This window comes from Triturus cristatus, chromosome 4_1, assembly GCF_964204655.1.
Source record: "Triturus cristatus chromosome 4_1, aTriCri1.1, whole genome shotgun sequence".
Lineage (NCBI taxonomy): Eukaryota > Metazoa > Chordata > Amphibia > Caudata > Salamandridae > Triturus > Triturus cristatus.
The window spans coordinates 322,337,617-322,362,204 of NC_140585.1; the positions used below are offsets into that span (position 1 = coordinate 322,337,617).

General features: G+C 47.7%; 1 protein-coding gene across 1 annotated transcript in view; it reads left to right on the forward strand.

The window, feature by feature from the left end:
- LOC146854871 (sodium- and chloride-dependent GABA transporter 2-like) overlaps window positions 1-24,588 on the forward strand; it is a 681,032-nt gene that overhangs the window by 366,302 nt on the left and 290,142 nt on the right. Inside the window, exon 7 of the mRNA XM_085652276.1 lies at window positions 12,388-12,522. Coding sequence (XP_085508402.1) covers window positions 12,388-12,522 — 135 coding nt within the window. The remainder of the gene's footprint in view (window positions 1-12,387; window positions 12,523-24,588) is intronic.

Sequence of the window (24,588 nt, forward strand, 5' to 3'; positions counted from 1 at the left end):
GTGTGGGCAAGTAGGCAGGCGCGGCCCGCGACCCTTTAGCACGGCGGTGCAGGAGGGTCTCCACAGCGGGGGCGGCGCGGCCTGAGGTGTCCGGGGATAGCGAAGCGGGGTCGCAGGGCACGGTCAGTGCAGCTGGATGACCCGGCGTAGATCACAGTCGTCGGACGGCTTCCGGCAGGAGGGGTGATAGCGCGTTCAGCGCACTCCAATGGCAGGCGGTGACAGGGATGCAGGCGGCCTGGCCCGGGAACAGAGAGCGGCTCGGGACGGAGCGGGGCTTCTCACGGGTTGGAGGCAGGCGAGCTTCTGAGTGTCACGGCCCTAGGAGGGGCGATGAGGGGCGCAGTCTCTTTTCCAGCGGGATGCACACACGGCTCGAATTGGAGGACGAGCAAGAAGCACAGAGAACCCACTGGTCCTGGGGTTCAGTTCAGGGGGCAAGCTCAGATCAAGCCCTTGGAGAATGTTCAAGCACAAAGTAGCAAAGTCTTTTCAGTAAGTCTCTTCCTCTCCTTTCTCAGCAAGGCAAGCAGCAGGCCAGCTCCTCCAGCGTCTTCTTCTCCTTCTAGTCGGGCAGAGGTTCTTTGTGGTAAACAGGATTCTGATTTCTTAGGAGCCAGGCTCCTACTTTTATACCATGATTCTTTTGTTCTTTAGCGCCAGGGGGCCTAGGCCTGGCTCAGTCCAGTTCTGGAGCACTTTGTTATGGTGACTCTGCTCTTTCCTTTCAGCAGCAGGGCAGAGACATCAGCCGCCCCACAGGGGGTGGCGCCGGCTTTGTGGTGGCAGAGCACAGGTCTATTCAAGAGTCAAGGTGTACTCCTCCCACCCATCCAGGTGTAATCTCTCTACCCACCACCTGGCAGCCAACCTGTCTCTGGGGATTCCCCAACCCTGCTCCTTACTGTTGCCAGGCAGAACACATACACACAGCAGAGGCGGACTGAGATGGTCAGGTCAGTAAATACTAACTTTCTAAAAGTAGTATTTACAAACCCAGGATATTAAAATAAACTTGACTACAAGAAGTATTTTATTATTCTGAGTTCAGGCATACTAAACTTGACACTTCTACCATGCTCTCTGAGTCCACTGGGGTCACAGCGTTGGCGTGATCCCGGCAGCCCATTCTGGCCTATGGAGAGCAGGTAGCCTTCAATAGTGAAGAACGGAAATGGCTGTAATTCACTACTAAGACATGCCACACACATCAGGGCATGTCCTACCTTATGCCTACAATGCACCCTGCCCTTGGGCCTACCAGAGGGGTGGCTAATATGTAGGTAAGGGAAGGTTTAGGGACTGGCAAGTGGGGGCACTTGCGCAGTCAGCGCGACGGTCCCGGACCGCGCACAGGGTCTGCGGTGGCAGACCCTAGACACATTTTACAGGGCCGCTTTCTGTGGGTGGCGCAACCAGCGCTGCAAGCCCACCAGCAGCATTGGCATTCACAAGCCCTGGCACCCCTGGTGCACTTTACTGGGGACTGACAGTGAATCCAATAAACCAATCATGAACATCAATTACAGGTACACTTTACTTAGGGAGCACTTGCACTGCGGCACGGATTAGCCGTGGCGCAGTGCCCTGAGCGGACAACACCAGCAAAACAGTCGAGGCACACCATCAAAAAGTGGAAGGGAAACTCACGCCAAGGTGCCAGGTCTAACACGTGTCCCCTCCAGCTGAAATGTGGGGAGAACTACCCTTGCCCAGGGGGTTCCTCGTCACTAAGGCGGAAATACCTGGACAGACCGTCAGCGTTGGCGTGATCTGTACCAGGACGGTGTTCCACCGTAAAGTCCATACCCTGTAGGGAGATGGACCACCTCAACAGCTTCGGGTTTTCACCCCTCATTTGCATCAACCATCTGAGGGGCCTGTGGTCCGTCTGAACCCGGAAGTGAGACCCAAACAAGTAGGGTCTTAGCTTCTTCAGCGCCCAGACCACAGCAAATGCTTCTCGCTCAATTGCACTCCACCTACTTTCCCGTGGAAGTAACCTCCTACTGATGAAGGCTACGGGTTGGTCCCAGCCCTCCTCAGTCATCTGTGAAAGAACAGCCCCTACACCATGCTCTGAAGCGTCTGTCTGTACTAGGAATTCCTTGGAGAAGTCAGGGGCCAAGAGCACGGGCGCCGTGCACATGGCAGTCTTCAGGGTGTCGAAAGCTTTCTGACAGGTGTCAGTCCAAATCACGTTCCTGGGCTGCTTCTTGGAAGTCAGCTCTGTCAAGGGGGCAACGATCGTTCCATAGCCCTTGACAAACCTCCTGTAGTACCCAGTGAGCCCCAGGAAGGCCCTCACTGCGGTCTGCGTCTTGGGGGGTTCCCAAGCCAGGATGGTCTCAATTTTGGGTTGCAAGGGTGCCACCATGCCACTCCCCACTTGGTGTCCCAAGTACACCACGGAACCCTGCCCGATCTGGCACTTGCTTGCCTTGATCGTGAGGCCTGCTCGGCGCAGAGCCATCAACACTTCCCAGAGGTGGCGCAGGTGTTCGGGCCAGGTGGCACTGAACACTGCGATGTCATCCAGGTAGGCGGCACTGAACGCATCCAGCCCAACCAGTACCTGGTTGACCAACCTCTGAAAGGTGGCAGGGGCATTCTTCATTCCAAATGGCATGACTCGGAACTGGAAGTGCCCATCTGGAGTAGAGAATGCTGACCTCTCTTTGGCCCCATCGGTCAAGGCGATCTGCCAGTACCCAGACGTTAAATCAAACGTGCTGAGGAACCGGGCAGCCCCCAGCCGATCAATGAGCTCATCAGCTCTGGGGATGGGGTGCGCGTCAGTCTTCGTGACTGAATTGAGTCCTCTGTAGTCCACACAGAACCGGAGTTCAGGTGTGGCTCCCGGCGCAGCAGCCTTTGGGACCAAGACCACGGGGCTGGACCAAGGACTGCTGGAGGACTCAACCACCCCTAGCGCAAGCATTTTGGAGACCTCCTCCTTAATGCAAGCTCTGACCCTGTCAGTTACCCTGTAAGCCTTGTGCTTTACAGGTAAGCTGTCTCCTGTGTCCACATCATGGACGCACCAATCTGTGACACCAGGAACCAGGGAGAATCGGTCGGAAAACTGTCCCAGCAAGTGGCGGCAATCTTCCTGTTGTTCGGGCGTCAGGGTGGGTGAGAGGTTAACTCCATCGACTGACCCATCTTTCTCAGAGGCCACTAAGAGGTCAGGAAGAGGCTCGGTCTCCTCTTCCATTCCATCATCAGTGGCCAGCAGCATGCCCACTTCGGTCCTCTCTAAGTGGGGCTTAAGGCGGTTAACATGTAGGACCCTCAAAGGGTTCCTGGGAGTCTGCAGGTCCACCAAGTAGGTGATAGGACTTTTGCGCTCCACAACCTCAAATGGACCTGTCCACTTATCCTGAAGTGCACACGGCTCCACTGGGGCCAAGACCCACACCTTTTGTCCAGGTTGAAGCTCTACCAGAGTGGCATTCCGGTCGTACCACCGCTTCATCTCCTCCTGGCTGGCTTCCAGATTTGCCTCAGCAAGTTGCCTGAAACGCCGAGTCTGGTTTCGGAAGGCCAGCATGTAACTATATACATTCTGGGGAGGTTTCCTGGGAGATTGCTCCCAGCCTTCCTTTACCAAACTCAGAGGTCCTCTTACCGGGTGACCATACAGAAGCTCAAAGGGGCTGAACCCTAGAGACTTCTGCGGCACCTCTCGGTAAGCGAAGAGCAGGCATGGCAAGAGGACGTCCCACTTACGCCTCATTGGACCGTCCAGGCCCATGATCATGCCTTTGAGGGTTCGGTTGAATCTCTCAACCAACCCATTTCCTTGGGGGTGGTAAGGAGTGGTGAACTTGTAAGTTACCCCACACTCCTTCCACAGGGATTTCATATATGTGGATATGAAATTGGTCCCCCTGTCGCTCACCACCTCTAGAGGGAATCCCACTCGGGAGAAAATTCCCATCAGTGCCCGTCCCACCACGGGGGCCGTCACTGTCCTCAGAGGGATGGCTTCAGGGTACCGGGTGGCATGGTCCACCAAGACCAGGATGAACCTGTTGCCCAGCGCTGTCTTGGGGTCCAGAGGCCCCACAATATCAATACCCACTCGTTGGAATGGCGTACCGACCACAGGGAAAGGTTGCAGAGGAGCCTTGTGCTTCCCTCCGCTCTTACCACTTGCCTGGCAAGTCTGACAGGTTCTGCAGTAGGAATCTGAATTCTTGTGCATTTGGGGCCAGTAAAAGTGGGTGACAAGCCTGTCATAGGTCTTGTCCATCCCCAAATGTCCTGCTAAAGGCACATCATGAGCCAGCCCCAGTAGGAAGGTTCTGAACTTCTGGGGTACCACCAGCACACGGGCTGACCCAGGTTCAGCAGCCTTAGGCTCGGAATACAGGAGGTCACTCTCCCAGTACACGTAGTGTGTTTTGGCCTGAACACCATTGGCCTGGTCTGCAGCCTGTTGCCGCATACCCACGAGAGAAGGGCATTCTTTCTGCTCCCTGCAGAATTCCTCCCTGGAGGGACCTCCTTCTTGCTGCCAATGGGTCAGCTCAGGCAGATCTCCCAGTTCGGCAATCTGTTCCCCGGTAGGCTCCAGAGCATCCCCCTCAGGGTCTACTTCCTCCCGGGCCGTGGGAACTTCGGGGGCCGGTTTCCCGCGCCTCCTGCGCCTTCTCCCTAAGGCCGGTTCCTGGACCTCTCCCTCAGGCTCCAGGACCCTCTCAACACCCCTACTGGCTGCCATGGACCGGGTGGTCACGCACGCCCAGTCGGGTAGACCCACCATCCTCAGATGCGTGGTCTTCTCCACCTTTTCCCAAGGGGAACTCTCCAGGTCGTTCCCTAGCAGACAGTCTACAGGCATGTCAGTTCTCACAGCGACTTGTAGAGTACCAGAGACCTCCCCCCACTCAAAGGGAACTTGAGCCATTGGACAACGACTCTCTACGTTGTCAGCATTGACAACCCTACAGTAGGCATTGGGTACAATTTGCTCTTGAGACACCAGGTGTTGCCTCACCGAGGTCACGCTGGCTCCTGTATCTCTAAGAGCCTCAACCTTCTTTCCATTGATGGTCACCACTTGCCCATATTTCTTAGTGTTAGAGGGCAGGTAGGTTACAGGGACCATCTCACTGTCTCCTAGCGAGACTAGGGTCATCTGCCCGGGACCCCCACCCTCCTGGACTGCTACCTCCTCCCCAAAGTTAACACTAGCTACTTGCCGGGGTGGAGCACCAGTGGGTGCGGTCTTACCAAACAGGCGACACTTAGGATCAGAGGCAATGTGACCCGGGTCACCACACTTATAACAATTGAAGGGCCCCTTTGGAACAGGTCTACCTGTCGGGGCCCCGTTCTGCTGCGGGGGTGGGGGAGGCTGAGAACCCTTCTGCTGGTTCCCTTGGGAATTACTTTGGGGGCCTTTTTGGAACCCCTTCTGTTTACCCTTGTCCCCCCCACTCTTCTGCTGGGGACCCTGCCCACCTTTGGCGGAGTCTCCCACTTGACCCTTGTGGACCCTGGTGCTGAGCCAGCGGTCCGCCTCCTCAGCAAGCTTCCTCGGGTTGGACAGCTTGCTATCTATCAGGTGCTGGCGTAGCTCAGGAAAACATTGACTGGACAAGTGCTCCCATGCAATTAAATCAAGTAGCCCTTGATAATCATTCACTTTGCTACCCTTCACCCAACCATCCAGCGCTCTGCAGAAAAAGGTCACATACTCCACATACGTACTCTCAGGGATCTTCTTGGCCTCCCTGAACCTCTGTCTATATAGCTCAGGAGTTAACCCATACCTGGTCATTAAAGCTTCCTTCATATGGGGGTATGAGGTCTGGACTTCTAAGGGCAAATCTAACAGTGTGTCCCGCCCTTCCGCAAGGAACCTTCCCCACAACCCCGCTCCCCAGTCTTTCTCAGGGACCCGGTGTGAGGACATGGCCACCTCGTAGGCTCTAAACCACTGCCCTATGTCATCCTTTCTAAAATACTCCTTTACTACATCTTTGGGGATGTACACCTTGGACTCTACCTGCGCTGGTGGAGTGCTGCCACCAGAAGGAGCGGTGTCCAAACTTTTCGCCTTCAGCTCCAACTCCTTCAATCTGATATCATGATCCATTTGGCGTTGTTGTGCCTCCAGGGCCAACTTCTGCTTTTCCATTTCCATTTGTCCGGCCAACTTTGCCATCTCCATTGCATGCGCCCTGTCTGCTGCCCTGTCTGCCAGCTCCTCTGGCGACCGGACTCTGCTGGGCTCCTCAAGGTTGTCGGGTGGAACGATGTCCCCCGCATTCCGTAGGTCTCGTGACTCCTTCCAGGCTCTCAACGCCTTGGTGTACTGGGGCTTCCTCTTGCATCCAGCATGGGGGACTCTGAATTTTACACTGTAGCCTTTCAATTGCTCCATCGTGTAGCCTTCCAGTCTCTCCCAATCCACCTCATCTATTCCAGAAATCACAGAGAGTGCTCTTCCAGCGGAGTGCGAGCCAGGCATGGTTGCAGTAATGGCAGATGTCTCAACAAAGTTCAACAATTACAAACCTGTGGCTGCGTTATTTGGTCTGCTCTCACTATCTGGCGATTAATAATTCACTGTATGCAAATTACAAGTGCAAATCCGAAATCCCAACCGCTGCCAACAATGTTAGAGTCGGGGATCTCTGGTTGGCGCAAGGTTGCCCTTGTGTCAAGCAGGAACCCTCTCCTCCACGTCAGGGCGCAGGATAACCCCTCGCGAATGACCCTTGCTCACCCTCTAGGTGCGTGGCGTGAGCAGCCAAGGCGATTCCTCAGGCGTTGTTGGTTAAGCACTTACAATCATACACACAGTAAATACATCAATCCCCCCAGAAACGGACACCAGACTTGGATATATATCAAAATACGATTCTTTATGTAAAAATAAGGTATATATATCTCAGCAGACTTATCACAAGACCAATAACGTTTTCGCTATGCCACCAGGTTATACAGCAGGCAAATGTTCTTGGTTCGTAGTTTCAAATGGATAGTTTGTAGTCTCTTTACTTGTAGCTCCAGTACTCACAGAGATCGGCTCCTGCGAACGGGGAAATAAGGCGTTGCGGGCCCCGAGCCCGATACTGGACTTCTTCCGTGATTAGGAGAGTCGGCACAGGTCGGTGCGACTCTCAGCTTGGGACGTGTTCTTAGGTCCTCAATCAGCAGGTGTGGGCAAGTAGGCAGGCGCGGCCCGCGACCCTTTAGCACGGCGGTGCAGGAGGGTCTCCACAGCGGGGGCGGCGCGGCCTGAGGTGTCCGGGGATAGCGAAGCGGGGTCGCAGGGCACGGTCAGTGCAGCTGGATGACCCGGCGTAGATCACAGTCGTCGGACGGCTTCCGGCAGGAGGGGTGATAGCGCGTTCAGCGCACTCCAATGGCAGGCGGTGACAGGGATGCAGGCGGCCTGGCCCGGGAACAGAGAGCGGCTCGGGACGGAGCGGGGCTTCTCACGGGTTGGAGGCAGGCGAGCTTCTGAGTGTCACGGCCCTAGGAGGGGCGATGAGGGGCGCAGTCTCTTTTCCAGCGGGATGCACACACGGCTCGAATTGGAGGACGAGCAAGAAGCACAGAGAACCCACTGGTCCTGGGGTTCAGTTCAGGGGGCAAGCTCAGATCAAGCCCTTGGAGAATGTTCAAGCACAAAGTAGCAAAGTCTTTTCAGTAAGTCTCTTCCTCTCCTTTCTCAGCAAGGCAAGCAGCAGGCCAGCTCCTCCAGCGTCTTCTTCTCCTTCTAGTCGGGCAGAGGTTCTTTGTGGTAAACAGGATTCTGATTTCTTAGGAGCCAGGCTCCTACTTTTATACCATGATTCTTTTGTTCTTTAGCGCCAGGGGGCCTAGGCCTGGCTCAGTCCAGTTCTGGAGCACTTTGTTATGGTGACTCTGCTCTTTCCTTTCAGCAGCAGGGCAGAGACATCAGCCGCCCCACAGGGGGTGGCGCCGGCTTTGTGGTGGCAGAGCACAGGTCTATTCAAGAGTCAAGGTGTACTCCTCCCACCCATCCAGGTGTAATCTCTCTACCCACCACCTGGCAGCCAACCTGTCTCTGGGGATTCCCCAACCCTGCTCCTTACTGTTGCCAGGCAGAACACATACACACAGCAGAGGCGGACTGAGATGGTCAGGTCAGTAAATACTAACTTTCTAAAAGTAGTATTTACAAACCCAGGATATTAAAATAAACTTGACTACAAGAAGTATTTTATTATTCTGAGTTCAGGCATACTAAACTTGACACTTCTACCATGCTCTCTGAGTCCACTGGGGTCACAGCGTTGGCGTGATCCCGGCAGCCCATTCTGGCCTATGGAGAGCAGGTAGCCTTCAATAGTGAAGAACGGAAATGGCTGTAATTCACTACTAAGACATGCCACACACATCAGGGCATGTCCTACCTTATGCCTACAATGCACCCTGCCCTTGGGCCTACCAGAGGGGTGGCTAATATGTAGGTAAGGGAAGGTTTAGGGACTGGCAAGTGGGGGCACTTGCGCAGTCAGCGCGACGGTCCCGGACCGCGCACAGGGTCTGCGGTGGCAGACCCTAGACACATTTTACAGGGCCGCTTTCTGTGGGTGGCGCAACCAGCGCTGCAAGCCCACCAGCAGCATTGGCATTCACAAGCCCTGGCACCCCTGGTGCACTTTACTGGGGACTGACAGTGAATCCAATAAACCAATCATGAACATCAATTACAGGTACACTTTACTTAGGGAGCACTTGCACTGCGGCACGGATTAGCCGTGGCGCAGTGCCCTGAGCGGACAACACCAGCAAAACAGTCGAGGCACACCATCAAAAAGTGGAAGGGAAACTCACGCCAAGGTGCCAGGTCTAACATCATTTATAATGCCAATAGCTTAAACTCTCACAAATGCGAGACCTATTGCATTACAAATGCTTGTCCTAATCTATTTGGCGTTCCTCTTTCCTTTTGCTCACGGGTTCTATCCCCTCCATTCAAGGGTTCCACAACTTCTTTCTCACCCACACAGTTACCCTCTACTCAATTCCATGAATGGGTGTGGCACTAACCGTCCTAAAACTTGCATTTCTTGGTGTGATTATGTACAGATTTGCTACATTAAAGTGTAAATTACACCAACTGGCCAACTGAATACCTTGCCCTCTCAGGCTCCCTTTCCTCTTCTTACAACTGTCTACTTTACTCAGTCCATGCCCATTCAATTTTTATGATCTTGTGTGTAGTCAATTCGTGCGTGCTATTTACCAGGGACCTGCATATAGACCGACCGAAAGCACACAGGTAGGTCCCGGGCAGTGCGGCTAAAAACATTCGCTGGAGATGCCGAGTGTTCGCCATGGTAGTAGACTGGAGCAAGGGGCTCAGAAACGTAATCTCTTTGCCAACAGGACAGCCAATTTACCATGCTGGGAGTTGGCAACGGAGCAGACGTGTTGGGTTACATCAGTCTATGGAACGTGTACACGCTCTAGGGGCTTCTCAACAGCCCCTGAGAGAGAGAGGACTCAAACAGAATCACTGTGGAAAGGAACTCCTTCAGTAATAACTGTTGCCAGTTAGAACATAGGGCCAGCAGTGTATTGTACGATATGGCATTTAAATTGAAAAGTCACACTGTGAAACACATTATACTAGCTGAACTCTTCTCAGTTTTTTCCCTTTTAGTTTGCGCCAATCCACCACACACAAGATGGTGGAGATAGCCGGGTGCTATATTTGAGGCCATCACAGTCAACATCACTGTCCCGCACTGTTGACGTTGGATCATACAAGCGAGCGGGAAAAACAAATAACATATTTCTTTAATTAAGTCAGTGCCCCTACGTGGGCATCTGTGCAGCGGGGAAGGAATGGAGAGTATTTAAAAGTTATAGTGTGATGCCCATGAAGGGGGTGCCGTGCGGAGTTTCTAAAACATGATGGAGTGGCAAAGAGTTTGACAAGCTGCCGCTGTAAATAAATTAAAACTAAATAAATAAAAGTAGCATGGTGAACCGCAAATTAAACAAGAAATTCAAATGAAAAGTCTGGTAGGAAGTGGACGCCATTAATAAAGATGGCATCCTGTGAATGCTGTATACATTAATTAAGTAAATAGTTCTCAGAACTGCTAATAAAAGCTCCTGAGTTAGGACACATGTAAAAGGGCCAGTCCTGCTGGAAGGTAACAACAGAAGACAGAGAGATACTAAGAAGGGACCAATAAGCCTATCAACAAATCAGAAGCCAACATTTACAAATGACAATGACACAATCCAATGAAAAATATGGGCAGAGAGTGGGTAGAGTTTCGTTTATACCTGAATACAGCATGCCTCGCAGAAGAGCGCATGCGCTGCTGAGGCTCGACCTAAAAACAAGAGGAAACAAAAGAGTGGGAAAAAGAGCTGTAAATCACAAAAATCTAAAGTTAAAATCAAAAAGTAGAGTAGCAGCAAATAACAAGGTGTAGAGAGAATTATTAACCACCATTCGGTGTTATAATTGACACAAGTGAGCATGCACTGTACACCATAAACAAATTCCAGAAGTGAAAATTCGTAAAGGAAATTACAAATGAGGCAAAAGAAAAAGGATAATAGGTTCAAGCTTACCAAATTCCACAGTAAAGAATTAAATAAAGCGAAAAATACACACTGCCAAACCAGTCAGGTCCTGTACAGTAAACGACATTCAAAAATGCGTAATATCCAAATACTGCATGAAAATCCTCAACCTGATAAAAGAAATTGACAAAGACCCGGTAGTTAGTCGATGATAACCACAAGTCGTCTCGAATTCCACATTCCTGTTTCAATATTACATTTTAATTGAAAATCTAAGCTGCCATAGAAGTGTCCCATTTTACATAGTACATCAACACATTTACAAGTAGTCTATCCATATATCACAAACTCTATATTTATAGAAAGACAGTACTAGTTAAGTTCACGACTCCCTCCTTACCAGATTTTTCAGATTTGTGCAGGGAAACCAGCATAATCCATAATGTGGAAAAACAAGTGAAGGCAACTAGAAATATAACTACAACGAAAATAAATACAGTAAATCAGAAGAAGTGGCCCTCTCGTGTTCAATGATCGTTATCGTACTAAGTGCAAAAACGAAAACATAAAACTTCCATCTGAGGTGATATTATCACGATAGCAAAATAACTGTGCATGATAGAGAAAATGAAAAAAGAATATATAAGTAAAACTGATTCAATATCTAACCTCAATGACGGCTAAACCAAGCAGTCATGAAACAAAAAAGCCCATTCCTATAAAATTCCCAGTAAGACAGCGCGTTCTCACATAAACCTCCTTCACGGACAAGCAATGGTACGCGGGACCTAAGAGACAACTCAAAACATAACTACAACGAAAATGAATGTAAGGAAGATTCAGTAGACCAGCAGAAGAGATCCTCCCTTATTTAACAATCATTATCCCACTGAGAGCAATAAAGATACATTTACCTGCATTTTAAGGTGAAGATTTTACCATAGCAAAATAGCTGTGCATGGCAGGGAAGGAAGAGAAAAGAAACTTAAGCAACGCTAACTATGTATCCAGGAATAATTGAAACGAAAGCACACAATCGTAAAGCTAGCCTAGCCCCGTGCGGTCTAGCTCACAGTGAAACAGCACGTTCCCGCATAAACCTCCTTCATGAACAACCCAAGGTGTGTAGGTACTAGAAGGCGGGTTAAATAGTCCATACAATCTCTAGTTAATCCCGCCACCTGGCATTGGGACACGGTATTTGTCTGGCTGAGTTAAAAACTCCAGCAATCCACATCGCATATCTCATGAAAACCCGTCCCGGAGCGGATACACAAGTGAACACAACCTTCCAATGAATCCATCAAAGGAATTCTTTGTGTGCTTTACGATTGTTTGGTTTAGGTTCAATTATGGCTTGATACCTTTCTATTGTTGTTTATATTTCCTTTCCCTTCCTTCCCTGCCATGTTAAGGCTCCTTTTGTGTCCTGTGCTTGACAGTACTACACTGGTCATTAGGATCACCAGAGCAGACGCAAGTCTTTCTTAGGAGCCCGCTGTCGGGCCTTCCGAACACCAAGGCTGCCCAGTCTTGATCCACAGCATCCCTCTTTCTTCCACCACACAAAAACCGCCTGTTTCTGTCTGTCTGCACTCCTTCTAGTGGCTCCATGGATATGCAGAGGCCTTGTGCTGAGCGCCTCTCCTTGTCCCTCAAGAGAGGTGCTCCCCTGATCACAGTGGCCCATGTTCAATCCCCGTATTAAACTGATCTAGAAACTCCTCACAAATACTATTTTGGTAGACCTGATTTTTGGAAATTGGTGTATTTTAGTTGTAGGTGTTTTTCTTGAATTGTTCATTTCTCTGAGCCCTCACTCTTGATATGCTGTTTTTTTTCTGCCAGGTTGTATATATCACTGCGACATTTCCTTACTTCATGCTGATTGTTCTTTTAATCAGAGGTGTCACCCTGCCTGGCGCAATGCAAGGGATCCAGTTCTACCTGTATCCAGACTTGAGCCGACTCAAGGACCCTCAGGTAAGGAAAGGGCTTACTTTGTGCAACTGGTGCATGTTCTGGTATTCAGATTTGTGCATAAACTCCTGTGCCTATGTTTGCTTCCACTGATGTGTCTTTAGTCTAAGAAATAATCAAAAGTCACACAGCTTCTAACCCAGGAGAGGTACAACTTTTTATCTTGGGATGAAGATTTGCATTAACTTCAATCTACTTCAGTAGAATCAACGGTTGTACTGCAAATGGTGCAGATGATGCAGTGGCACCGGGCCCCAGAGGGGAATCAAGCCTGCCTGCTCAGCACTGATGCAGTTGTTATCCAGACTACTCTCTATTTTTCCATAGGCACCTGCATGGGGGTTTATTGCTTCCCAGGTGGTGTGGGTGGCAGATAGTGAAATAAGGTGCAGTAAGTGCAAACATTAAAGTATAAATTAAATTGACAGACTGGCATAGGGTCTGTTCCAAAAGAAAACCCCCCAAAATACTCTAGCTGGCTATGCACCAAACTAAAGCAGCTTTTATAATATTTCAGAGTTCAGAAGCAACACACATTTAATGATATGAAATTACATCACAGTGTTGGACTAGCAAGGTTGCAAACACATACACCAATCATTTGTATGGTACACAGGATACTTCTAGGGACACCTACTTCCTTATGCCTTTCATTAATTAGGTTATGCATATCTAATTAAGGAAGCAAATTGAAATTTCATGCTACACAGCAGTACAATTAATTGCTCAGTTAAGGAATGACATAATCTGGACAAGGGTAGGCAGCCTTGGAAGTTTACCAAATAAATGCCTATCCTGAGCATTGCTTCCTTGAGATAACACAAACATCACATTTTATGTTTGAACAGACATCAAAACTAGGCTTCATTTTCAATAAATGTTTCTGAAATTGAAAAACACGCAAGCAAAGAGAGAGAGAATGTCTCAGTCACATAAAATAAATGTGCACTATTATTCTGCAAATATGAGTATCTGTCAATGCAGGAAGATTGTGGCTAATTTGTGCTAACCGAAACACGTTTAAATTAGGCATTATTTTTCAACATGTAAACAAATGCCTAGGGATGCCACTCAGATGGGGTATTGGGCACAGATTGACCTAAGTTATCAAAGGAGATGTGACGGCTGCTTGAGCTGGACTGTGCTGATAGATATTATTACATTTGCCTATATTGGTGGAGCACAATTGGAGGCAAAGTTTTGAGTGAGTAGGCACTGATGTACAGTAGGAATGTCAACTTTGATCGAAACGTATGCGCTTAGAGGGTTCCAGAACACAGGTGTGTTCCGAAAGCGTCAGCTCTGAATTCACAGGATTGCTAGATTAATTGTAATTACCCAACAACCCCCGCCCGCCCCCCCCCCCCCCCCCATCCGCCCCCTTATGTTATAAATCTTGGAAACATAAAGTCTCATTTGGATATGCATTGCTTCCAAATCCAGCACATATATTAACCACTAGTCTTTTTGTGCATTAATTCCTGCCATGTGTCCAGCAAGTGGATGCACTCATTAGACCCTTTGGTGTGTGTGTGAACCAGAATCGCTCAGATCAAATCCACCTTGTGCTCTGAACTTCCATTTTTTGTGAGCATTGAGTGGTTTGTCTGCAGACAAGGACCTCAGTACTGAGCCACAAAGAAAAGTGTAGAATAGCCTTTATCCTAAACATTTCTTAACAGTGAGACTGATATCAACCAAGGCCAGAAGTTTAATATACACTTTTTTTTATTTTTGCCTATACTTTACCATGCAGAGATCTCTGCCTGACTGCAGAGGCTGCATATGGTAAAGAATAAAGACAACTGTTGGTCTCTAGCATGTTGCTGCAATGCGAGCTCATATCTGAGCAGCTTTAACAGCTCGGGCAGCTTGAAGTGCTCAGCCTGTGCAGTGACCGTTCCTGCTAGGGGAAGTGGTCAAGCAGGCTGGCTGCCATTTACGGCATTCTAGTCAATGAAGGGGCATGCTGGGCTGCTTTTGGGCAGTGCAGGCCAGGCATTTAGTTGATACCACCCCGAGTACAGATCCCCACACATCTACATTGAGAAAGCTATGGCAGCTCCTACTCCTCTGAAATTCCAAGTCCAACAATGCAGTTGCACACGATGAGTACGACAACATACTCCTAGCACTGAATAGCACCTTTTGGCAGCTTCCGAAGAGTCTATGAGCCTGAGTTGCCTATACTAAAAAACCCTCCACTATCATTCACTGCTGAAATGAAAGCCCACTAACTACTGCCATGGTTGCACATTTCCAAAATAGGGCACCTCTACAGAGCAAGCTCATGCTATGCGCTGGATCATTGATTTTTCTATTAGTTTAGTATTCAATTATGATATGGGTTCTCAGCATAATAGCAGGGTAGACCTCATATAGTCAGCCGGTAGTGAGCCCGCGAGTGGATGTCTTCATCTAAGATGAGTTTGTCTGAGCGTGCATGTTCCCCAGATGTAGGGCTGACTGACTGACTGACTGACAGATATACTTGTAAAGCTCGCAATTGCTGAGGCGTCTTGGTGCTGAGGTGAGTAGATACCGTTGCACAGGCTCGCCAATCTAAGAGCTTAGGGGAAAAACCAGGTCTTTAGCAGTTTCCTAAAAAGAGTCCTATTCGGTTGTAGTCTGATCATGGTCGGGAGAGAATTCCACAATTTGGCTGCTCGGTGGGAGAAGCTCTTGCCACCCCATCAGACTTTTTTTATCTTAGGGTCCAGCAGCAGTCCTGTGTTGGCTGACCTGAGACTGTGTTGCGGCGAGTACCAGGAAAATAAATATTGAATGTCCATAGCTCCCCCTCCATATAGGGCCTTGTGAACAAGACAAAGGGTTATGAAATCAGTTCACTGCCGAACTGGGAGCCAAAGAAGCTGTTTGATACCGGCAGACGTGGGGGGATGTTTAGGGAGATCAAGCAGCAAGTGAGCTGCCGCATTCTGTAAGGACTGCAGTTTGGCAATCTGGCCTTTATCTTTTCTCAGGTATAAGGCTTTGCCATAGTCGTTTCTTGAAAGGACAAGAGCTCCAACAACTGTTTTCCTAAGGGTTAGTGGGGTAAACGCCAGGATTTTGTGCAGAACTTTCAAAGTAAAGAAACAGGCAGCAGATACCGGATTGATCTGTTTTGCAAACTTTAATTTGTTGTCTAACATGAATCCGAGGTTCCTGGCCTTAGCCACAGGAACAGGACAATTCCCATCCTCGGAGAGCCACCATAATTGGCTCCATACAGAAGGTCTCTGCCCAAATTCGATGACCTCAGTCTTTTCAGTATTGAGTTTTAGAAAGTTTGAGTTCATCCAGGCGATGACTGCATTTAGACAGTTATGGAAACTGACAACTGTGATGTCCACCCTTTGCATGACCGATACGACTATCTGGGTATCGTCAGCATATGAGAACAAAGTGAGACCATGATCTTTGATTAATCTTGCCAGAGGGGTGACATATAAGTTAAACAGCGTCGGTGACAAAGCTGACGCCTCTGGGACTCCACACAGGATGCAGAGTTTTCCTGAATTTAGGCCATCCCAGTGGATCAACTGTTCCCTAGATGCCAAAAAGGATGTTAGTAGTCGGGTTAGGGCTGTGGTGTATTGTTGTCTTGTGGCCTTAATTATGCTCTATAATGTTCTAAAAAAATCCCTGTGTCATACTGTGGGGTGCATGAGGTCACTATATTCCTCAGTGGCCATACAGCTGTAGGCCATGCCCTTTAGCCATGCTGCTTCTTTGGGAACCACAGGGGCATCCAGCTTACTGCCACTTAGCCAACAACAAGGCCATCAATGTGAAATGCCATATTGATTTGGGAAGATCCATACTTAGTCCCAGAAGGGCAATTTCAGGTGTGGGATTTGGTGGCATCCCTGTCAAGGTAGCAAAACACATTTCCCCAGTATAGGGTTAATGTTGAGCCATTCCAAGCAATGCATAAGAAGGCAGAAGTGATTGCTTTGCATTTTTTGCATCAAACTATGCCTCCACGTGTGTATCAAACAATGCATTCAGGCATGTTATGTAAGTGGTGAAAACATGTGTAGTGGACTCTTTTGCGTCGGTATGTGAAGGGAACATCCTTCACCTGAGTGTTGTAATATTGCCAAGCCATGCCCGGGATTGCTCTACCCAATTTGTTTTCCCATTCTCTTTTGGCAGCATAAGTCTGTGGTGCCTTGGCATTTGTCACTTTTGGATGAGTTTTCTGAGCACCTTCAGCTCAATAGGGACCTTGTGAAAGTCAGAGATTGTGGCTCTAGCTGTGTGTCACAGCCTATGGTACAGTAACCCAGCCAGGAGATTATTTCCCCCCTCTCCTAAAAATGTTTGCAATGTTATAAACTCACCGTCTGGGAAAGATCCCCTAGCACCTCTGTTCACAATTTGTTAGGAAAAGTGGCTGACAAGCACTCCAACAATGGAGCTAAAAGGGGACTATTGTCTACTGGCAAGAGTGGGGCATATACCAAGTCTTTTCCTAGTTGATCCTCAATGGCCCACCAAACTCGGGACATAATAGATATGACATCCACTTTCTCCTGTCCACGATGCGATTTGTGGCTATTGTTGGTGTTTAATGAGTCAACGAAAACCAGGGTTATTTCTGCTTTGACATTCGTTAGTCTGGCAGAATCATGTTACCAATGTTGTCCATTATGAGCCTGTGCCACAAAATAAGAGAGGTAGGGGTCTGGCACTGCCAGACCACCTCTGTCCAAGAGCTGTGTTAGAGTTGCCCAGCACATACGTGGCTGTTTTTCACCCCAAATCAGTCTGATAAGTGCTTGCTGTAGTTGGCAGAAGAATACTTTAGACAAGAGTATTGAGACGTTTCAAAAAAAGCATACATTTTGGTAAAAGCATGATTTTAATTATGGAGATCATCCTCAGCAAGGACATGGGTAGTTGTAACCATCTAGCTTCTCAAGATTTGAGTGAGTCCAGTGCCACCCTGTAATTTTGCCTGGCCTTCTCTCCCATGTCTTTTGTAACATGCAACCCCAGATGTTTTACTCCATCTTCCTTCCAGCATGAGGGATAGTCCCCCTGCCACAGATTAGCACACATCCTGTCAATGGGAATATTTCCAATCTCTTATGATCAGATTGCTGTTTTTTTCCAGGTATTATGGAAATTAAATTGTCATCTGTATATAGCGAAAATAACACGTGGCCAACCCTCACCCGCATTTCCCTGTGGGAGTGAAATTCTCGCATACAACACACCTGTGTTCTCATGGCTACCTAAAAGTGAACTGTCAAGGTTCAGTTCACTCGTACTCTAGCAATAGGATTTGTGTAGAGTAAGTCAATCGGTTTAAAAATGTGTTCCCTAGTCCCAGACCTCTTGCATACAGTTCCACTCCAATGAATCAAATGCTTTCTGAGCATCGAATATAAACTTGACCGCCCGCAGGTCAGAGTTGATTCTATGCAAGAGGGCCAGCACTGTGTGCAGGTTTAGCACCATAGACCTCTGAGTTATAAAACCTGCTTGTCAGTCAGTACAAGTTGCTACATTAGTGGCTACAGACTCTGTGCTAGAATCTTAGTGAAGATTGTATTGTTGATTTTTAAGAGTGACAGCGGTTGATAGGAAGAGCAGAGCTGAGGGTCTTGACCCAGTTTCGAAAGGACCATTATAGCCGCTTCTAGCATTGATTGTAACAATTTGCCCTGCTCTTTTGCCTCGGCAAACACCGTCAGCAGCCTTGGTGCAAGCAGATTTGCAAATTCTTTGTAGAATTCATATAGAATGCCGTCGCAAACCCGCTGCCTTACCACTAGCCAGAGCTGTGATTGTTCGTTTAATATCTTCTAATGTTTTCGGAAAATTAAGTAACTCCAGAAGGACTCGATCTACTCACCCCAAAGCCACTCTGTCAGGACACATAGCATATTTCAAGTTGGATGTATTGTGGTGCAAGAATTACCAGACCTCTGACAAAATCGCTTACCTGAATGCGCTGAAGGAGTACCACAGACAAATGAGAGCCACTCAGGTCCTATTTATTGCGCAAAAGATTGAAGGGGCAAAAAAGTTGTCACATGAGATTTTTAGAATTGGGCAGTCCCTCGCCTCCGTGGAGCAATGCTCTGCTGCCACGATTCCCATGACTAATAATTGCAATAAGATCGCACACTTTTCTGTCAAAATTGCTAACATATATGCTTTCTTTCTAGAAAAGGCCAAAAATTACCAGTTTCCCACTCTGGGCCTTCCTCCATCTATCCCCCCAAATGGCCTGACCAGTATAGATACTGTATCAGTGGCTGAGACCCATGCTCTCTGTACCAAAGTTAAATCAGGGTCTGCACGTGACTCCGCTCCTCACGCAATGCTGGAACGGGGCATAGGGGTGATCTCAATCTATCCTTCACAACTGGGTGCTTACCATCAGACTGGAAACATGTGATGGTGATCCCTTTGTTAAAATAGCCCACGTTGGATCCCTCAAAACCTGAAAATCTCAGGCCAATATCTCTGCTACCTTTTTTCACAAAAGTGACAGAAAGACACATACACCAGCAATTAATAAAGTTTGTGGAGGAGAAGGAACTTCTATATGAGACCCAGTCTGAATTCAGACCCCTCTTCAGCACTGAATCTACTCCTCTTTTTGCCTCTGAAACCCTCCGCTTTACTGCTGATGAGGGCAAGTGGCTTAGTACTGCTGGACCTGAGTTTGGCCTTCGATACCATGTCCCGTGGTCTACTACTGAGTCGGTTATGAAGCCAGGGCATCAGGGGAAGTGCTTTTGACTGGCTCACTGACTTTCTTCACAGTTGTACCTTTGAGGTATTACAGAAACCCTGTTCCTCTGTACCCTCTCCCTCCAGCATGGAGTGACACAGGGATCAGTGCTAAGCCCGACCCAGTTCAATCTCTACATGCACCCATTGGCGTATGTGATTGAGCGGCACAGTATCAGGATGGAGTCTTACGCTGAAGGATACTCAGCTGATCCTTACTTTGACACAGAATAATAGCAGCACTGCAGACAACTTTCAAAACTGCTTGTGAGACTTGACTAAATGGATGGATCCCAGCTGCCTACGACTTAATGCAGCGAAACCAGAGGTCCTAGTGGTAGGGAAACAACCCTCAATCTGCTGCTGCGCATGGTGGCCTAAAGTGTTGGGCCTCATTCCAGTCCCTAAATCAAAAGTAAATAATCTTGGCTGCTGGTTTAATTCTAGCCTCTCTTTTGATAGCCAGATCTCAGCTACAGTTGGTACGTGTTTCGGAGTCCTAAAAATGCTCCGAATAATTCTGGGGCTCCTTCCAGATGCAACTGAGATGACTGTTGTCCAAGCGCTATGGGTATCTCAACTGGTATACTGTAACTTGCTCTATCTAGGGGTCTTGAAAGATAGACTGAGAAAGCTCAAAAGAGTTGAAAATGCTGCTGCCCTTGTGCTCTTGTACATTCCGAGATTCTCACCTCTGGGCACTGCCTGCACTTGCTCAACTTCACTGGCTTCCCATCAAGGGTAGAATATCCTGAAAAGCACTCTGTTTCTGTCATAAAATACTGAACCAGAAGGGAAACCACTACCTCTTCCCTCTGATCAGACCATATCTTCCCAAAAGACATCTCACATCCTCAGGCACTGCTTTGACAGTAATCCCTCAGATCAATAGAATTAATCTTGGTGGCAGCTCCGTCAGACTTCTGGCTGCTAAACTAGTGAACATCTTGCTTCTGTATCTCAGAATGGAGACTTCCAAGATTCTATAATGGAAAAAATGGACAACCTGGTTCTTCAGGCAAAACTGTCAGTAGGTCTCAGGAAGGGTTCTTGAGGCTTCTGCGAGGAATCTTAGTGTGGAGACATTTTGATTGGAGTAACCAGGCGCTTTACAAACTTGTAACATAACATAACTTCTAACATTGTGCTCTGGAAGAATACAGACGTGCATAATAATCATGCAAGATCCCAGAAATATCATTTGTAGACGTTTTCATGGCTCTGTCAGGGTCTCGTAATCCAGCTATAAAAGTATGCAATATTTGTGTATTCAACACCCAAGTTATTGTTCTTCCTGGGTGAGCCCTATCACCATATGTACGAGCTTTAGCTGCTTTCCTCAATACAGTACCTCAAAGGGAGAGGTGTGGCGCAGCCGCCAGTGTGGCTGACTCAGGAGCAAGGGGCTCAAGGTTTGATTCACGGCACTGACGGCAGCTTAGCCCAGCACCCTGTGACTCTAGGCAATAGCTCACTTAATATCCCTGACCGCCCCCAGCGCCTTGAGACCCTTAGGGGAGATTAGTTAGCGCTTTACAAATATCGGGTTAGTGTGCGGTGTCCTGAAATTCTTCCAGGGTTTCCTGCAAGCAACCTAGTAGGTATGGGTCAAGAGTACTATCATATTCAGACTGCACTCTTGTAATTTCGAATTACAGCATGTCCACTCTGGTCATGAGGGATTTGTGGATGCCAAACCCTTTGTAAATATAAATTCCACAGATATATGCCTTGAAGGCATTCGATTGTACTCCCACTATGGAGTACAATGGGACAGAGCCCTTGTTACATCTGAAATAGTCAATGATGTCGTCCCTGACTTCTGCACAATTTGCTTCCCCACATTTGCCCTGTCTTTTTATCAAAATGAACTTGGACTGTTTGTGTTATGCTTTCCCCAGGTTTATGTAGTAATCTGGATAGGAGCACTGTACCACCCACTCGACCTTCTGTCTGGGCACCAAAAGCCGCCTTCTGGTTGGTCTGCCTATCATCAGAACCACAGTAGTTACAGAGGCCAGCCACTACGTTAAAGCACCAGCCAAACCCCACCTCTCAGCTGCTAACGCAAACAGCCTTCAGTATTTATTTAGTGAATGTGTTAGTCAGGTCCGCTGGAACCCCCGTAAACAGTACTTTGAGGTAATTGTCCCACTTTCTCACCACTCCCTCCAACAGAGGCCTGTCCCGACATCACACCTGTGTTGGCAATCAAGTGGATTTCCTGCCTTGTGTCAGTAGGTAGCAGCTAGGAGAGCTGTCCATGGTCGGTGGGGCGTTAGAGCTTCCATCACTCCATCTCAAGTGACAGTTACATCATTAGGATTCCCCACTCAACGTGCAGCACCTGTAACCCAGACAGGAATGAGTAGAGAGCACAGGGCAGACCATGTGCAGGACTGCAACCCGTCCCGACCCTGTTGCCCGCGGGGGCAATCAAATTACATTTCTGTTCAGTATCAACAAGTAGAAGTGAAGATAACTGCCTGCTTGCGAGGGCCACCATCACTCCATCCAGGTGCCAGCCCCATCATCAGAATTGCATCTTAGAGTGCAGCGGCTGTAGCCCAGCCGCAATATGAATACAACACACAGGCCAGGCTGTTGCACAACCACACCTTGGGCCCTGATAGGCAGCAGCCCACTCCGTGTCACAGCTGTGCCATCGTCAAATGCCCCTTTGAACGAGAAAACGGGCAGGGCAGATCTCTGTCCCAACAGCCCCATGGGCCGCGGCCACAACACATCTCAACTACCGTCATTGGCTGTGCCTGCTTCAGCACTCACCCGGGGCTCTGGGTCTCCACCGGGGGTCAATGCCATTTGCTGGTCACCAGGGCAGCTTCTCATAATTCCACTTTTTATGATTACACCTTACGGTTTTGGACAGATACTAGTTCTCAAGTGCACTGCTGACCAGAACTCTGTTCTCTCACCCTTAAGCGTGTCTGATTGGCCTAAACCAATGGAAATAACCATACGAGATGTTTTGCAAATCGCTATCACTAATGTACAAAGCGTTTATTGAGCTCCTATTCCCTAAATAGCGATTTATAGTGGGTTGCAACTAGTCCTTCTCCAATCACATCAGTGGTGAGGGGGAGGTAACGCCACCGTACATCCTTCCTGGGACGAAGAGAAGCATGAACATTTTGGAATAGGTGGAGGGCTATAATGTTATTTTGCATAAAATATTTTAGGTCATGTCATGTTTATTCTGATTCAAACTGTAGTTTGTTCGTGTTCATGTATTATTCAGTATAATTTTATTAATGGGCACACAACTTAGTCTTACATTACTTTACAGCAGGTGTGCCCACCTTGTGTTAATGTTTGTGAACTTCAGTATTGAAGTCCACATAACAGTTTGTCACAGGCTGAAGATGGAATTTCTCTGAAAAGTCCTTAAGTGACATCTCTGACATAGTGATCAAACAAGAAATACCTCCCCCACCATAGATTAACTATCACTTTCTTGTGCCTTCAGAAGTCATATTTATTAACTCTGGGCTTAAATTACTTTTTTGGGTTTCTATTTTTTCTATTCATCTAATGTTCTCCTTATTAGTGTTTTCAACATGCTCCCTATTAACATTTCCAAAGACATTGTAGACACATAAGACAGTATTTACAGAATACAGACATGACAAATCTTCTTGTTAACTTAGTGCATAACATAGATCAAACTATTAAATGTGACATTCCACAACATACACGATTGACAAATTACAGTAAATAACAAAAGAAAGTGAAGAACAGAAAATCTTTGTCCTACAAGATACTTATACATCAAAGGGGATCAAATCTGACTAAGTCCTCGCTTTCAAGAGACTTTTCAGGTCCTAAAGGAGTCAGAGTTCTAGTCAAGCCTCGATGTCTAAGCTTGTTTACTCAAGTCCAGACTTTGCACTGTTCTGTGCAATCATTCACGTGTATGGGTGCTCTTGGCCTCCAAAGCGCAATAGCCGACGCGTTTCAACCTACAGCAGGGGACCTGTCTACTGACGTGAACAGAAGACTGTGCGGAGACTTTGCGAGCCCGAGAGATCGCCTGGATGCGAGAGAATATGCACCAGCCGAAAGCGACCATGATTAGGGAACCTTGAAGAACACAAGATTGAAACAATGATTTTTTGGTTACCGACTCTGGGACCCTTTTGGCTCAGACCAACACTAAAAAGCGGAAAGCTGTGATGTCCTACTCGAATAAATCAATACTGCCCTGATGAATACCTTCACCCAAATTTAACATCGGTCCCCTGCTGAAGGTTTGCAATGGAAATATAGTTGTGTAAGCAATATTTAAGCCAATAAATTATGTCAGGCAATATTTTTGTTATTAATATTCTGATATACTGCTACTGGGCTTACAGTGCTTTTGTGCTTAAATCCCTCAAAGAATACTTCATGCATCTGTATGATGTTATGAAGGCGAGCATGACCATTCAGAAGTTGTTTCAGTTATGGAACAACAGGCGGAAAGTTGACCTGATATGCCATATGGTTGTCCGGCTTTATAGGGGGCTTCACATTGGAGGCTCAGCAAAATATTTGGGTGGCACGGATACATGAGTGTTTCTTTTGCTTTTCCTGCCATTTCAGGAAATAGTGCTGTTTCGTACAGAATCAGAGGAGGAGCTGACCAAGAAGGCATGCTTTTTCTTTTCAGAGTAAATGGAAACATGAATTCTCAAAACATAATTTTTCTGATTTGTAATCAAAAAGGAGTCATTCACTCCGTAAAACAAATGACATGTCTTGCAAATATGCTTGCAGCACAGCACACAAGAATAGATTACCTACATCTTCTTCAAACAAAAGCTGACATGACTGTCAAATTCTTCCACTGCCATTTGTCCCAATGTAAGGGACTGGATACCTTTGCCTGCTCAAGAGTTTTTGGTCCTAGTCACTTCCAGTACCATGGGCACCATACATTTCTGGGGGTACTCTATAGAATTGGTTTCTGTGTTTCCTGAATTCAGTGTGGCTCTCACACTTTGGCTTAGGTCTCTATGAAGAAGCTAGGCTCATAGTCAGGAGATTTGGGAATTGATTCGAAGGAGTGCTATTTGTCTGGTTCATCACAGTAAGGGGCATTTTCGGATAGCTTTGATAATATTTGTAGTACCCAAAATATTGAGATAGTTCAGGTTATTAATGGCTAGAAAAGAGGGACTGTATAGATTCCAAATGTAAAATCTGAAGTAGGAATCTGATGGAGGATGAGGCTTCAGGATTTCCTTTCATCAATGGCCTACAATGATGTTACAATGAAGTCTTCAGCAGATGTTTTTCCAGTTTGCTGTGTGT